At 44.7% G+C, this 15,483-nt stretch overlaps 1 protein-coding gene and 1 pseudogene across 1 annotated transcript; one reads left to right on the top strand and one right to left on the bottom strand.

The window, feature by feature from the left end:
• Nucleotides 1-256: 256 nt before the first annotated feature.
• Nucleotides 257-1,905, top strand: LOC143555141 (small ribosomal subunit protein bS6c alpha-like; annotated as a pseudogene).
• Nucleotides 1,906-2,392: 487 nt separating this feature from the next.
• On the bottom strand, nt 2,393-15,025 carry LOC143555140 (auxin response factor 11-like). The gene is made up of 14 exons (XM_077044757.1): nt 14,971-15,025; nt 14,778-14,881; nt 14,572-14,667; nt 14,405-14,461; nt 14,157-14,309; nt 13,347-13,522; nt 13,160-13,270; nt 10,821-10,831; nt 3,730-3,772; nt 3,472-3,658; nt 3,218-3,371; nt 2,804-3,144; nt 2,544-2,731; nt 2,393-2,459 (listed from the first exon to the last, which is right to left on the bottom strand). The coding sequence occupies exons 1-14, from the start codon at nt 15,023-15,025 to the stop codon at nt 2,393-2,395; spliced, it is 1,743 nt and encodes a 580-aa protein (XP_076900872.1).
• Between the last annotated feature and the right edge of the window lie 458 nt (nt 15,026-15,483).

The following is a 15,483-nucleotide window of genomic DNA, read 5'->3' as shown; positions in this document are numbered from 1 at the left end:
TTGTATACTTTATTTACGTGTGATGTCTATATAATTATATATAAAATAAATTAAACATATTCGAGCCGAACCGATTTGAGCAAACCTTTGCTTGTTGCTTGGCTTGATTACAAACCGAACCAAACATAGCGGCTCGTTTACAATCTAACCAAAAACAGAAAAAAACGAACGAGTTCAAGCGACCACAGCAAAACACCTTAGAAAATAGTTTGCTAAACCCTCTCTTCTTTCTTTGATTCCCCTTAAACCTAACACGATGATGGTCTCTTGTTCTTCTTCTCTTGGCCCATCACGTCCTCTGCTTCAAACCCTAACTCCTTACACCATCACCAACAAGCTCACACCTTTTGTCTGCAATCATCACATCAAAACAAACCCCTGCAGAGGCTTTTCAATCAGGGCCCAAACCCTTGATTTCTCTGGAACATTCTTCGAAGGTGGACTCGGAAATGGAAATGAAGATGAACCAAACCCCACCGTTGAAGAAACCCAGGAGCCCCAGTGCCCACCAGGTTTAAGACAGTATGAATCCATGGTTGTTTATGTCTGAAGACCAACGACTCACTCTAACCCACAAGTACGAAGAGGTAGGTAGTGTTGTTATAGAATTATTATTTAGTTACGTTTATTAGTCTAAGTAGTTAATGCGTCGAGGACAGATATTTGAGATATTGGTTATCACTGAGGGATGCCGGTAATTTTAATATCATGCAGAATTTGTATATATAGTACTTTAACACTAACAATTTAGTATCCTGTCCTACTATTAACAAATTATTCTTTTGCAACCTGCAAAACACTAGCAATTGTAGCTAGTAGGATCTAATTAAGACTTAAAACACTAAAAGTTGAAAATTAAGACTTAAAACACTAATATCATGAATATCGATGATATAATTGTGAAGTATCGGTCAATATCGCCAATATTATCGGTACCGATATTCTGACCGATATTCACATGAGAATTGATAACCGAGATATTGACTGCATAAACTGTCACATAACTGCCAGTCTGCCACATAGGCGGAAGGGCATTCACTAACTGAAGACTTGTAATGATTTAATGAAAAGCATTAGTTGTATTTTAACTTTTTTTTTTGTAGAAATTGTTAGTGGGTTGTTTGATTGGTTAGAAATAAACATGGCCCCACACCCAGCCCCCATCGCTCGCCATTCAGTTCACGCCTCCCCTCATTGGCGCCCTTCCTCCTTTCCGTAATGGTATGCTACGCGCTATGTGTTAACGCCCGTTGCACATAGTCTTAGAGAGTTATTATTTAGTTAGGTTTATTAGTATTTGTTTTCTGTCATTGTTGCAAGCTAAATGTCGATGCCAAACGTTTAGATTGAAAAGCGAATATTTGAGAGTTGTTATTTAGTTAGGTTTATTAGTATTTGTTAGTGTGGCTTTGTAAATTATTAGTAGGGATGCTTATTGCAATCTAAACTCAAATTTGTTGAATTAATTTCAAGAATTTGTCATCTAATTTTCAATTATTATTTATGACTTATTATTGTTGTTGCAGTTGCTTGTTGCTGGAGGTGGGATGTATGTTGAGGTATTCAACAGGGGAGTTATTCCACTTGCATACAGCATCAAAAAGAACAAAGCTGGAGAAACAAACACGTACTTGGACGGTATTTATCTCTTATTCGCGTTTTTCACGAAACCCGAATCAACGGAGGTACTCGAGGCAACATTGAAGATGGATGATGATGTGATCAGGTCATCCACCTTCAAGATTCGGAAAAGAAAGTGTTAGCTCATGTAGAATAGCATAGTAAGTTAGGAACCAGTAAGGACTATATGATGTTTTCGTGATGTAAAACTAAAACGCCGTTTAGCAGATTATGTTGCGTGGGCTTTTTTGTTACTAAACTGGGTACAGGACATATGCACTGAAGCTGTTTTCTCGTATCACCTGGTTCACTCGATATCTGATACCTCATACCTTGCTCATCAAGTCAAATTCGAACCATGTGACGGTTTGATATGTTGTCAAAAGTCAAAATATTTGTGTAGTCCATGAAAGAGAGAACAGAAGAGTATACACATTATAAGCACAAGAAACTCATCATCATAATTATCATTAAACCATCCAAAAATACAACTAATCATATACACATCTTTCATATGCATATATATATGTTACTCATAAATCTCACATCTCTCCTTACTCTATCCTATTCAATCCTTCAAGAGGGTCACTAATTATCTACCAAAGCGGACATTCGTTCATCCCCTCTTTTAGGTGGAATCCAACGCCTATGAACAAATGATAAAAAAAACCCCGAAACCATTACAAGGGAGTTTCGTAAACATCTTCAACATCACTTTCCAGAAGCTTCTAAGCTACATATGCTAGCCTCGCTGTCGGTTGAAGAGGGAAACTTACTTCCCGCCCTCGTTTTCTTGTCTTGAACGAATGGTGATGCGCTTCACCGTGCTGCAAAACTCCCTACAGTTACAACCACATTATCAGACACTGTTTACAAAGCAATGCATATTTCGAAAGGGTAAAAGTAGTTTTTAAAAGTCTTACCTCCATGGACGATCCCCCATAAGCCTGTCGTCTCCTTCGTCGTTCGTATACACAATTTCCCACTCCTCTGCATTGCGCAACTGTCCTTCAACACCAAACATTTTTTCCATCTCTTCAATCAATTCCTTATAATTTCTCAGCACGGTCAAGTCCACCGCTCGACCAACCGCCACCCCTTGCATTTTTACCTTTCATAACCATAACCAAGTTGGTCAGATGCATATCTTGATCACAAAGAAAAATCAAAGTTATATGCATACCTTTGTGCGGCTTCGGGTGGAAGTGGAACTGCTTTGTATGTTTTCAGCTTCTTTATCACCTCCTTTCGGTGGGATGCTTATGTCAATACCGAAAATTCTACAGCTTGATCCGCTTGCAGAATTTGGTATCGAATCTTTTCGCTGCTTACCCGACCCAGGTGAGAAAGCACTTCTTCTTTCTTCGGGTTCATCTCCATGATGACCATTCCTTGAAGCTTTCACACGTGATGGCGATGATAACCAGGAACCGTGGTTGTGGTTACGGCTAGGGGTAGGGTTATCATCCCTCTGTCCTTCACCGGTCTTGTTTAACCGAGCAGATAAACCTGAACTTCCTGCTTCTAAAACAAAGTAAAAGATGTTAATAATATGCATATTGTATACAAATAATAATAGATAAGAAAGTCAACTAACCAGCATTATGGTCCTCCATTGTTGGTCTTGGCCTTTTATGTTTTAGCACCACTGGTTCACCTAAACTAGCCGGAACAGGTGCCACGAACGGCTCAATCTCCCACGGTGAAACCCGTTTGGGTCTCACAATTGATGCCGGTTCATCCCACGCAACCTGGTATGGTCAACAAAAGGTTTGACTTTTTAGTTTATTTAAACAAACATCAAATTCAAACATATGTTATATTACATGATATTACATAAATAACTGTAACCTTCAACGATCGCCACGTGGAGTTTACCCACTGAGGCGACAAGTCTCCGACTTCAACAATCGTGCCGGTAAACCTTCTTTCCGGCGTATCGTCACCCTCAAACCGCATCTTAAACCTCATTCCAACGCAAAACCCATTATTCACACCTTCTAAATACTTGTTCACCCCAATGATGAACTGAACCGTCCTGAAAAACGAAAAAAAAAAACATTATTCAACAAATGTTATAAGAAAAACAGTCAAAGATCAACATCATACCTTGGTTTGTAAAAAACTGTAAACCGGGACTGGGTGGAAACCGCTTGTGATGCCGTTGTGAAGAAACACTAACCGGACCCCGGGCAGATTACGGGTAACCTGGGGGTTAGATAGATGTTTCCCACGAGGGGTTAGATCCGGCAAAGATGGTTCTTCTGATAACCTGCAAAACAGACACCGTGAGCTTGTCACTGAGAAGGGGGGGGGGGGTTCCTCCTTGTGACCACCCTCCGGCGTGAGAATCAGACTAGATTGCTCTTTAAATATAAATGTATATTAAGAGATTGCTAGAGCAGATATCAGGTATAATATGATGATAATATGATAAGATATGATGATCATACCATTTGGGGTATTTATAGCCGAAGGTAGGTTTCCAAGGAGGTGTGGCCGGCTGAATAGTATTCCTGTTCTACCAACTATGGCCTACGCACGTGCCCTGCTGGTAGTTGGTGGGTAGGCAGCGGCTGACAGTGACCAGGCCTGCTGTGTACTATTCCTTTTCCACCAACTGCCGGCTATGCACGTGGTATGACAGGAGTTGGTGAGTAGGCAGCGGCTAATAGTGACATACAGTACAAGAGCATGCTGCTCGCCATACTGTTGTCAATAAGCTGTCGTATCTTTAGTCAGATCTTTTGCCCATACCTCGTCAGGTACAGTACAAAAGATCTTCCCGTATCGTACGGACTGGCTTTTGGGCGGGAGTATTCCCCCTCCCGCCTTTGTGCGGGATTGTTCCCGGCTTTGCTCATTCCTTCAGGTGACACTGAGTGATTTGAGAGCTAAGTGCCTTGTGCGTGTAGCCTTGCTGCGCGGGTGGCCTTCCCTGATGGCTTGTATCCGCAGCTGCGGGAACAGGCAGAGTACTTCACCATTGGGAGGCATTTCCTGCGGGAACAGCTTGCGTACTGCGCGTAAGGACGTCACGTCTCTGAGCATGGTTGGTCCTGCGGATCCAGTTGGTTTCTGCGCAGACGTCCCTCTTCAAGGTGAGTCTTGCGGGTCCAACTGGGCTCTGCTGGGACCTACCTCTTCAAGTCCCCCCAGTCCAATGTTCTTCTCATGAATGTTTAATAAAGTGAGGTGAACTTTTGGACTTAAGCAAAGGGTTTTGAAAAGGGTTTTTTAAGGTTTTCCATGGGGATTCTTCCCGCGGAAGTCCTTGTCACTTGCAGAAATTCCCGACTTTCCTGCTTGATCTTTGGGTATGATGCGGGTAGGTCTGTAACCTCCTCGCAAGTCAGGAGCGTTGAGTCCCACTTGTGTGGATCTCCATGAGGTTTTGGTAGTTTTGAACATAGTGATCAATTATGTTAAAACCACCAATTCCATCCTGGAGCTTCAAACAACGTAGTTCTCGACGTTCCCGCTATGCGGGGATGTTATTTCCGTTTCCGCAAGCATTGCCCAGAAGATCCTTCTTGGTTTCAATTCCCTGCGGAGCGCTAGGTATGTGAAGGGTTTTGCCTTAACACTGTACCCGCGCTCGTCTTACGGTTACTTTACTTCCAAGGTATTCCTGGCGTCCATTCCCTGCGGGTGCTAGGTATGTGTAGGGTTTTGCCTTAACACTGTACCCGCACCCGTCTTATAGTTACTTGGTTGCCGAGGTATTCTTGGCTTCAATTCTCTGCGGGTGCTAGGCATGTGAAGGGTTTTGCCTTAACACTGTACCCGCATCCGTCTTACGGTTACTTGGTTGCCAAGTTATTCTTGGCTTCAATTCCCTGCGGGTGCTAGGTATGTGAAGGGTTTTGCCTTAACACTGTACCCGCATCCGTCTTACGGTTACTTGGTTGCCAAGGTAAGGGGTATTTTCCCGCTTACTTTTGAATCTTTTTGAATTTTGAAATTCGAAGAGTTGGTGAAAGGATAAGAACAGTCCAAACCTCTGAAACGTCGTGCGACGGTTTCTTCTGACTGTGTCAGGACGTGCAGGAAGTTATGGTGACGTGACAGTACATGGTCATTCCAGACGCCTTTTCAGGCGCGTGGGCGCGATTTTTCGGGCGCGTGGCCGCGAAATTAATGGTACGCGTCCTTTCAACAGCTGTTGCCAGCTTGCTTTTTGCCACGTGTCATAGTTTCATTGCACCTTCGATTTCTCTCTCTTCCGCATTAAATGCATCGCATTAATTGCAATTAGTATATAAAGGGGGAGAGGGTTCTTTGTAATCCACACTTTCACTCTTCTCTTCATCTTCTAAGCGATTTTCGGCGAATACTCACCTTTTCAGGCAAGCATTCTCTTGAAATCGCTTTCTTCTTTCAGCTGCAAGATGTCTTCACGTGATCTCGAATCTACAGCCGATGACAAGAGTATTGCTGGCGAGTGCCAGTGTGCTCTGCCTGTCGATCTGTATCAGTACATCGTCAGGAAGTTCATGCTCGAGTCCCTCGAGCCTGAGTTTCCTGAACCCCATCAGACGGTGTATGATTCCCCCAGAGGCAAGATCGGGGTATATGCTGCATTCTTTGTCTATGGGAATCTTAGGTTCCCATTGACAAAGTTTGTTTACCGTGTCCTTGAGAGGCACGGTGTTCACTTGACCGAGGTGCACCCGATGGCGATCGCCAAGATTCGCCACTTCGAGTGGGTGTGCCGGATTCTGGGCATTGAGCCCTTCGTCGACCGCCTGATGACCTTTTACACTTGGAGGTGCATCCAGGGGTGGTATACGTTGATAACCCGGATTAAGGGTTTGAAGATCTGCGCAACCGAGCGCAGTCTTCGCTCGTGGAAGCGGAAGTTCTTCTACATCTCCGCTCGCGCCATCCCCCTTGCCATGAAGTTCAAGAATGGGCAAGCACTTCCCAGCCTTCACGCCTCCAACTACGAGGAGGCGGAATGGTTTTCGAAGATATCCCGAGTCCAATCTCCGGTTTACCGGTTTGCGGAGTCCGGGATGGTGATGTTCGGGATGAGCCGGGTGTGGAAAGATGCGGATGCGCGAAAGATCCCGATCGTCCTCGAATACGGTTTGAACTATGTTCCTTACGGTATGCTCTGTTTCTTTTTGTTGATTTAGAATTTCTTCTAACTTCTTTCCTGTTTATTTCAGAGGGGAACGACTTGCAGTCGCTCCTGTACCCGCGGGGGGCTGACGGTCCCGCTCGGATGGGTACTCGCGCTCTAGACGAGAACGAGTTGCCCATCCTAGAACAAACGGCGGATCGGTTCGTGGAGGTCTACCCGTTAGGCCACGAGATCCTTAGCGCCAGGCGGCCAGGTAAGGCGCTATTCAACCCTCGACCCCTCAATGTTGAAACCTCTGCTGGAATTCCTCTAATCTTATGTTCTGATAAGGAATCCGCAGATGGTCCTCCGTTGGTGCGGAAGAAGAAGGCTGCCGGCGGGAAGGGGAAAGAGAAGGTGGCCTCCACTGCCGATCCGGTGCCTCGGTCTGATTCGGAGACCGAGAGCGAAGAGGTGGCGGGGAATCCCGGTGGTGATAAGACCACCGCTCTGGAGGCTGTGACTGTCACCTCCGGAGAGCCCAGGAAGACGACGGTGAGCGGCGCAAAGAGGCCGGGTTCGTCCCCGCCTCTCCGTACCTTTAGGCTCAAGAAAACCCGTAAGTACAAACTTCATCTTTAACTTCATAGTTTTCCATCATTAATACTTATCTTCTTTATGCAGGCGTGGATGTTGACGCATTCCAGGGTGGAGCGCAGAGGAGTACCCCTCCGCCCATGACGGTAGGCTTGGTCAGCCTACCTGAGGCGACGACCCAGGCGGCTGCGCCTGCTTCCGCTGGTTCAGTTGCTCACTCCTTTGAGCCGACTGTTCCAGCTGTGATAACGTCACCGCCGGCTGTGAGTGCCATTTTTACCGCATCTTTCACCGAGCCGGCGGTTACTTTTGCTGCGGATTCCGCAGCGGCGACCGCGGCGGCCGCGGCGGCCTTTACCATGCCTCCTCCGTCATCGGCAACGACGGCCGATCCTTCAGGTATGCATGGGGCTTATCGCCAACCTCTGCCTCATTCCCATCTGCCTGACCTCTTGGATGGATTTCCCTTGGGTTCAGGTGATGGGTTTGGCGGCTATCGGCTTGTTATTGACCCTACAGGTGCGTAGGGTTCTTTTGGCCTTTTTTATATATTTTTTTATCATCTTTTCCTAACTGCTTTTTGTTTTTTGCAGTGTCGGATTCCAATGAAGTGTATGTTCCACGATGGAACATTCGCCGAGGAACAACCCTTCGCACACCTGTGGAGTGCGTGGAGTGGGCTCGTCATGCTGCTCCCAGTGGTGCGTTGGGGGAAGCCATGGCTAGCTACCAGGAGGGTAGGCTAACCAATGAGCTTCGGGTTCTCCTGGCCCGGATGCAGCCGCGCGTCACGCTGCTCCCAGTGGTGCGTTAGGGGAAGCCATGGCTAGCTACCAGGAGGGTAGGCTAACCAATGAGCTTCGGGTTCTCCTGGCCCGGATGCAGCCGCGCGTCGAGCTGCTTTGTCGTGAAAACGACAAGTTAAAAGCAGCTTGCATTCACGAAGTAGCTCAGGCGCGGGCTGTCCGGGAGGAGAATAGGAGGCTCTCCGCCGCGGCTGCGGAGAAGGAGAAGGCGTTCAAGGCCCTTGAAGTTGAGGTTCAGGCCCGTCTCGAGGCCCGTTCCAAGGCTGCCCAAGCAGTTAATGAACAGCTTCGGCTGGCTAAGGAAACTGCTAGGAACGCAACCGAAAGGGCCACCAAGGCTGAAGCTGTTGCTGAGCCTCTACGCGTGGAGAATGAAGAGCTTAAAGCCAAATTAGAGGCTCTCCAGCAGGCTCATGATGCCTTGGCGATGGAAGACGCCAAAAAGCTCCAAGAAATCTTGGACCAGAGGGGGGTGCTTGACCATACTGAGCGTAAGCTAAAGGGCGTCGAAGAGGCTGCGGCTAAAGATGTGTAGCTTGCCAACCTCAACAAGAGTGAAGCCGAACGCGCCCGTAACGAAGCTCAAGCTGCCCTCCAGGAGGCTCTGGTTGCCAAGGAATGGCTTCTTCGAGAAGCGTTGTCTCAGGTATGCTTTTCATGTCTTTACGCTTTTCTTTGTAAATAGAAAAGGTTCTGATGTATATTTTCTTTTTTGTAGGTTGTGCATCGAGTCTTCACGGAGACGTCTTATGACGATGCTATGAGCGCAGCCCTCAACGCTTCTCACGAGGATGGGGAAAAGGCCGGTTTCCTGCTTGGTCTAGGGTTCGTTGAGAAAGGCATCCCGCCTTCCAACTTCCCTTTATATAATGTTGATACTGAAGCTGTTTATGACCAAGCAGTGAATCAGTATGCCGCCTTCCCGCATCCGGTGGTGGAGAAGGTAAACGAAGTTGCTGCTGATGATGATGGGCTAGCTATCCTTAAAGCTTTCCTTGAACTGCCACGCTCTACTGATGGTGCTGGTCCAAGTGGAAGTGGCCCTGAAGCTTGATCCTGAAGATCCCTTCCCACTGCTAGGATAGATTTAGCTTGTATAGATTTATTTTCTTGTAGGCGGGTAGTTACCCGGCCATTCTTGTAATGAATCATTGTGAAATATAAATCTTTGTGCGGGTAAGACCGCTACTTTCTCTGGATTCCTTGCTTTATAAACGTTATATGACTTGCATACTTTAGTTTAAATTAGCAATTTTCCAAGTGTGTAGAATAAGTTAACCTTTGAACGTGGTAGATAATAGGTTGAAGTTTTGCTTCCTCTTTCGTGATTGTGCGGGTAGGACCGTCACTTGCACTTAGTAGGATGGCTAAACTTTACCTACATCTAACCTGCGTGTAGGTTTTCCTCATCTTTTTTGAAATTTCTAAGTGTTTAGGATAAGTTAACCTTTGAACGTGGCAGATAATAGGTTGAAGTTTTGCTTCCTCTTTCGTGATTGTGCGGGTATGACCGTCACTTGCACTTAGTAGGATGGCTAAACTTTACCTACATCTAACCTGCGTGTAGGTTTTCCTCATCCTTTTGTTAGAAATTCTCTGTTTTGAATGTTAATTCGTTCGACGCGCGGTTGTCAATAGGTTCGGTTTCCTCTCATGATTTGTGCGGTTATGACCGGCACTTTCATTTAGTTGACCAACGTTTACCTATGACTGACCTGCGTGAAGGTTTGCCGTTTTTTGGGTTTATGCGGGTTTTGCCACCTTCCCCACGCAACGACTTTCCACGTAATTATGCGGTGAAAACCGGCATATTAGTGTTGAATAAATTAACCATTCGACGCGCGGTTGTTAATAGGTTAGTGTTCAGTTTCCTCTATCATGATTCATGCGGATAGACCGGCACTTTCATTTAATGGGGTGACTGAACTTTACCCTTCAACTGACCTGCGTGAAGGTTTGTCGTTTTTTGGGTTTATGCGGGTTTTGCCGCCTTCCCCACGCAACGACTTTCCACGTGATTATGCGGTGAAAACCGGCATATCTGTGTTGAATAAATTAACCGTTCGACGTGCGGTTGTTAATAGGTTAGTGTTCAGTTTCCTCTATCATGATTCATGCGGATAGACCGGCACTTTCATTTAGTGGGATGACTGAACTTTACCCTCTAACTGACCTGCGTGAAGGTTTGTCGTTTTTTTGGGTTTATGCGGGTTTTGCCGCCTTCCCCATGCAACGACTTTCACACTTATGTATGCGGTGAAGACCGGCATCAGTGTTGATAGTTCATAAAGTATAAATGTAAAATCATCAGCGTCGATGTTCTAAGGAGAATCATTTCCATTAGAAGTGGCTCTGGGCCTTTTCTTTACAAATTTGGAATTGATCTACATGCAAACTGTATAATTGAGCTCCCTTCCATGTTGTTGGGATGGGAGTGCCATCGAGCCGATATGCACCTGGTTCGGGATCTCGTTGTTTGCGCAGTATGTAGTCTCCAACATTGAAGCTGCAATTTTATTCGTGTTTTCCCCAAGTGGGGTTCTACACGCATCAGCCTGCTCAGCGTTCATTGCGCCACGAGGTGCGCGAGTGTCCCATCTCTGACAAATGCCTCGACCATGTCCTTAACGTCTGTGCATTCTTCAGTGTTGTGGCCTTTTGTCCTGTGAAAGTCACAGTATTTGCTCCGATCAGCATTGTGACGATGTCGGATTATTGGAGGCTTTGGCCATGGGAGCTCCTCAGTGGCGAATATCTCGGTGACGCTTTTGGTGAGTGGCGTCCATCTGGAGTTCTGGTTCGACCGTACGTTATCCCTTCCGCCTAACCGATGTTGCAAGCCGGATGAGGTGTCAAAGTTTACCCTTGACTGCCAAATGCCTAGCTTTCGCTTTTTGTTTAATCGGGCGGTAAGGACGTTGTCTTCCCTTGTTTTCTGGGTGTAGAGGTTTGTGCTCTGGGGGAGATCTCTACCCAGTTGCTTCTCCGTTTCCGCAAAGCGTTTTGCTGCTGTCATGATGGCATCCCATGTGGATGGCATGCCATCTTTACCCGTTAAGGTGCGGATGAGCTCTGGGTCGTTCGCGCCCTGGATGAAAGCAGCGCGAACAAGATCTTCGCTGATATTACCCAGACTTAGCTTCTTTGAGTTGAAGCGAGTGATGAAGTCTAGCAAAGATTCATCTTCCTCTCGAATGCATTTGAGGATTGTCCATTGCTCCTCGGTATACTTTCGTTGTTGGCTGAAGTGTTGGCTAAACTTCTGTTGGAAGTCTGCCCAGTCGTAGATGTGGTTGACCGGTAGACGATCGAACCACGCTCTAGCTGCCCCAACAAGCGTCATTTGGAACATGTAACACCACGTGGGTTCCGTCCAACTACTAACGGTTGCCCCCGCTATGAACCTGTTCAAATGATCGTCTGGATCAGATATACCATCATATGTGCCTATGTTGGACATTTGTTTGGCACTTTTTGGGGCAATTGCTTCCGCAATGTCCCTTGCAAATTTGGACGTTCCCGCATTTGCCACAGTTGGTCTATATGTTTTGGAGAAGTCACGTGGACTTCCACCTGGGTTTTTTGGTTTGAAGGCTTCCCCAAAACGCCTTCTCGGTTGGGAGTCCGTTTCCTTACGCTTCCCTTTTGCCCTATGGCGAGGGTTATGTCGGTGTCGGATTCCTCCGAGTCATCGTCCAAGTATTCTTCGAATTCGTCAGCCTGTTGGACGGAACGCAAGCGTTCGTCCAACTCAGCTTGGAATTCCTTCTGACGTGCCTCCGCCCATGCCTTAACTTCATCGAGTGTTTGGCGGGGGAGTCTTGTTCGTTTCTCTAACTGGGTATCGGTGAATCCCAGTGAGCGATTATTTACTGCACTTGCCCCAGCTTGGGTAACTGGGGTAGTGTTCGTAAAATTTACTTCACTTGCCCCGGCTTGGGTAACCGGGGTAGTGTTTGTAAAGACTGTGTAGTCGGTATTCCCCCCAGTAGCTGGGGTTGTGGTTACCGGAGTTTCTTTAACCATCTTTCCAGAAGTTTGAAAAAACTGAAAAGAAATGAAGTTCTAGCTTTTATGCACGGATGACGCCAATGAAGAAACACTAACCGGACCCCGGCAGATTACGGGTAACCTGGGGGTTAGATAGATGTTTCCCACGAGGGGTTAGATCCGGCAAAGATGGTTCTTCTGATAACCTGCAAAACAGACACCGTGAGCTTGTCACTGAGAAGGGGGGGTTCCTCCTTGTGACCACCATCCGGCGTGAGAATCAGACTAGATTGCTCTTTAAATATAAATGTATATTAAAAGATTGCTAGAGCAGATATCAGGTATAATATGATGATTATATGATAAGATATGATGATCATACCATTTGGGGTATTTATAGCCGAAGGTAGGTTTCCAAGGAGGTGTGGCCGGCTGAATAGTATTCCTGTTCTACCAACTGTGGCCTACGCACGTGCCCTGCTGGTAGTTGGTGGGTAGGCAGCGGCTGACAGTGACCAGGCCTGCTGTGTACTATTCCTTTTCCACCAACTGCCGGCTATGCACGTGGTATGACAGGAGTTGGTGAGTAGGCAGCGGCTAATAGTGACATACAGTACAAGAGCATGCTGCTCGCCATACTGTTGTCAATAAGCTGTCGTATCTTTAGTCAGATCTTTTGCCCATACCTCGTCAGGTACAGTACAAAAGATATTCCCGTATCGTACGGACTGGCTTTTGGGCAGGAGTATTCCCCCTCCCGCCTTTGTGCGGGATTGTTCCCGGCTTTGCTCATTCCTTCAGGTGACACTGAGTGATTTGAGAGCTAAGTGCCTTGTGCGTGTAGCCTTGCTGCGCGGGTGGCCTTCCCTGATGGCTTGTATCCGCAGCTGCGGGAACAGGCAGAGTACTTCACCATTGGGAGGCATTTCCTGCGGGAACAGCTTGCGTACTGCGCGTAAGGACGTCACGTCTCTGAGCATGGTTGGTCCTGCGGATCCAGTTGGTTTCTGCGCAGACGTCCCTCTTCAAGGTGAGTCTTGCGGGTCCAACTGGGCTCTGCTGGGACCTACCTCTTCACGTTGCCAGCACGCCCAAATGCATGCTTTGGCTTGAAATAACTGAAGAAGGCGCGGAGGTGTGTAAACGAGCTTGACGTCGAATGCCAACCCGTGAATGACCGTTTTCACTCCTATAATTAAACACGGTATATATTTAAGACATATAACATGTACAAACTTTACAATCAATAACTAAAAAAACAATACCTTAGGAATACGAGTGTATCCCCAGTCACTAATTTTTTTTGAGTAACAAAGTTACTCCATCTGGTTATCAACAGATGTCTCTTTGGTTGACCTCTAAAAATGTGCTTAAATCTCCAGATAGTGCCATGTAAATCAAAGGCCTCTATTTCTTGACTTGGGGCCTCTTGATTCATGATCTAACAACAAATTTACTCAAATTAGAACATAAAAACAAATTATTTATTTAAAGCATAACAAAAATGTAAAAGAGATTGGAATAACTAGTAATAATTAATTATAAATGTGATATGGTACCCCCTTCATAAATTAAATGTGAGGTGGAACTTAGTGTTAAATAATAATATAATAATAATAATTAATTATAAGGAAATGAAAAAGAGAAATTGGATTTTAACAATCTAAATTTTGTCTCGTTGACTCGCGTTAAGCCGAACTTTAAAAATATATCACAACAGTCCCAAGTTTCAACCTATTGACTGACAACGAGCTTTTCACTAATGCGGTTAGATTCCATTAGTTTTTGCTGATGTGGACTAGCTTACGTGGATTTTTTTTAAAATTTTTTATTAATAATATCGGTGGACCAGGCCACCGACATTATTAATTAAAAAGTTATATTTTTCCACGTAAGCTGGTCCACGTCAACAAAAACTTACGGAATATAACCCCGTTAGTGAAAAGCTCGTTGTTGGCCAATAGGTTGAAGCTTGGGACTGCTATGGTATATTTTTGAAGTTTGGCTTAGCGCTGACCAATGGGGCAAAGTTTGGATGATTAAAATCCAATTTCCCACATAAAAAAAAAGTTTACCAATGCGGGAAGGCACTCTTGCGCGTGCTTTCGGAGCACGGAAAACCCACCATGGGTGCTGGTGTCGGAGGCTGTCAAAGCCTTGCAAAACGAGTGAAAGGCTAGCCTTGTTGGCTCAGGATGACATGGATCAAGACTTGTTAACTCCCTTTGCTGCAATTAATGTGACATTAAATTAAAGTAAGAAAACCATGATTACATATATATTTAATTTAATTTAAATATTAATTAATCAAATTAATTCTTACATCCATTGCGGGCAATAAGGTTATTGACGCGTACACCTCATCCGTGTCACGTTCAGCCTACAAAGTCACAAGAATTGTATATTATGATCTTTCTTGATAAAAAGCCGAATTCGCTTTAAATCCCTAGTTAAAATAAAATCTTAATCCAAAAATAGCTAATTACATACCAACAAATGAGTATGGACTACATGACATAAGATCTTTGAATTGAGTTCAAAATGTGGTATCTCTTGAGTTGGTGCTTCATTCATTGAAGCTTCCACCTTAACAAAAAACATAAACAGAATAACAGAATTAATTAAAATTGATTAATTAAAGTTAAAATATTAAACTTCAACAAACATAGATCTGTAATTTAATTATATATGCTCACCTGCTCTATATGCCCTTGTGGAAAATAATAAACTCGTTCTCCGTTTTTTGGCATATCGACGAGTGGTCCAGCGCAGGATTTCCACAACTCTTTGAACATAAGATCTGCATAATGTTAAGAACAACATTAGTTATCTATGGAAATTAAAACATTAATCATTATAGTATAGCATGGACTTATGAAGTAATATCACCTTCAACTGAGACAAAAGATGCTGATGATGATGATGATGGCCCTGCATTCTCCATGATTTTTAACAGTTGATAATTTTATAAAACACAATCTATAAGATATGTGAAAACTGGTGATAACTCAGACTTATGTCTTCCTTTCTCTCACTAGAAAAAAAGATATGAGAAATACTTATCTCTCTCTCTTTGTCTCTATCACTGTGTGTATAATGGGATATATACACACATATATATAGGCATGTGTTTGTCTCCTTTCTGGGTGGTGTGTAAAGCATGAATCTAAAAATTTAATGTGGTATGTTGGGTTAACTTACTTTAAATCTTTTTCCCTTAAAATATAACTTTTTACTCTTTCAGTGCAATGTATGAGAATTGTGACATAACTTTTATAACCGGATAGTATGGATAAAAAGCTTTGCTTTTATAGTTGATTTTTTTATAATGGATTAAATTAATAAAATATAGTACAAATTTTAAGTTAAAAACGCACACAACCGTATAATCACTTACACATT

The sequence above is a fragment of the Bidens hawaiensis genome, unplaced genomic scaffold (assembly GCF_021521415.1).
Source record: "Bidens hawaiensis isolate Kalapana, Puna unplaced genomic scaffold, B.hawaiensis_p1.1 tig00018002_1, whole genome shotgun sequence".
Lineage (NCBI taxonomy): Eukaryota > Viridiplantae > Streptophyta > Magnoliopsida > Asterales > Asteraceae > Bidens > Bidens hawaiensis.
This window is presented reverse-complemented; position numbering and strand designations above follow the sequence as displayed.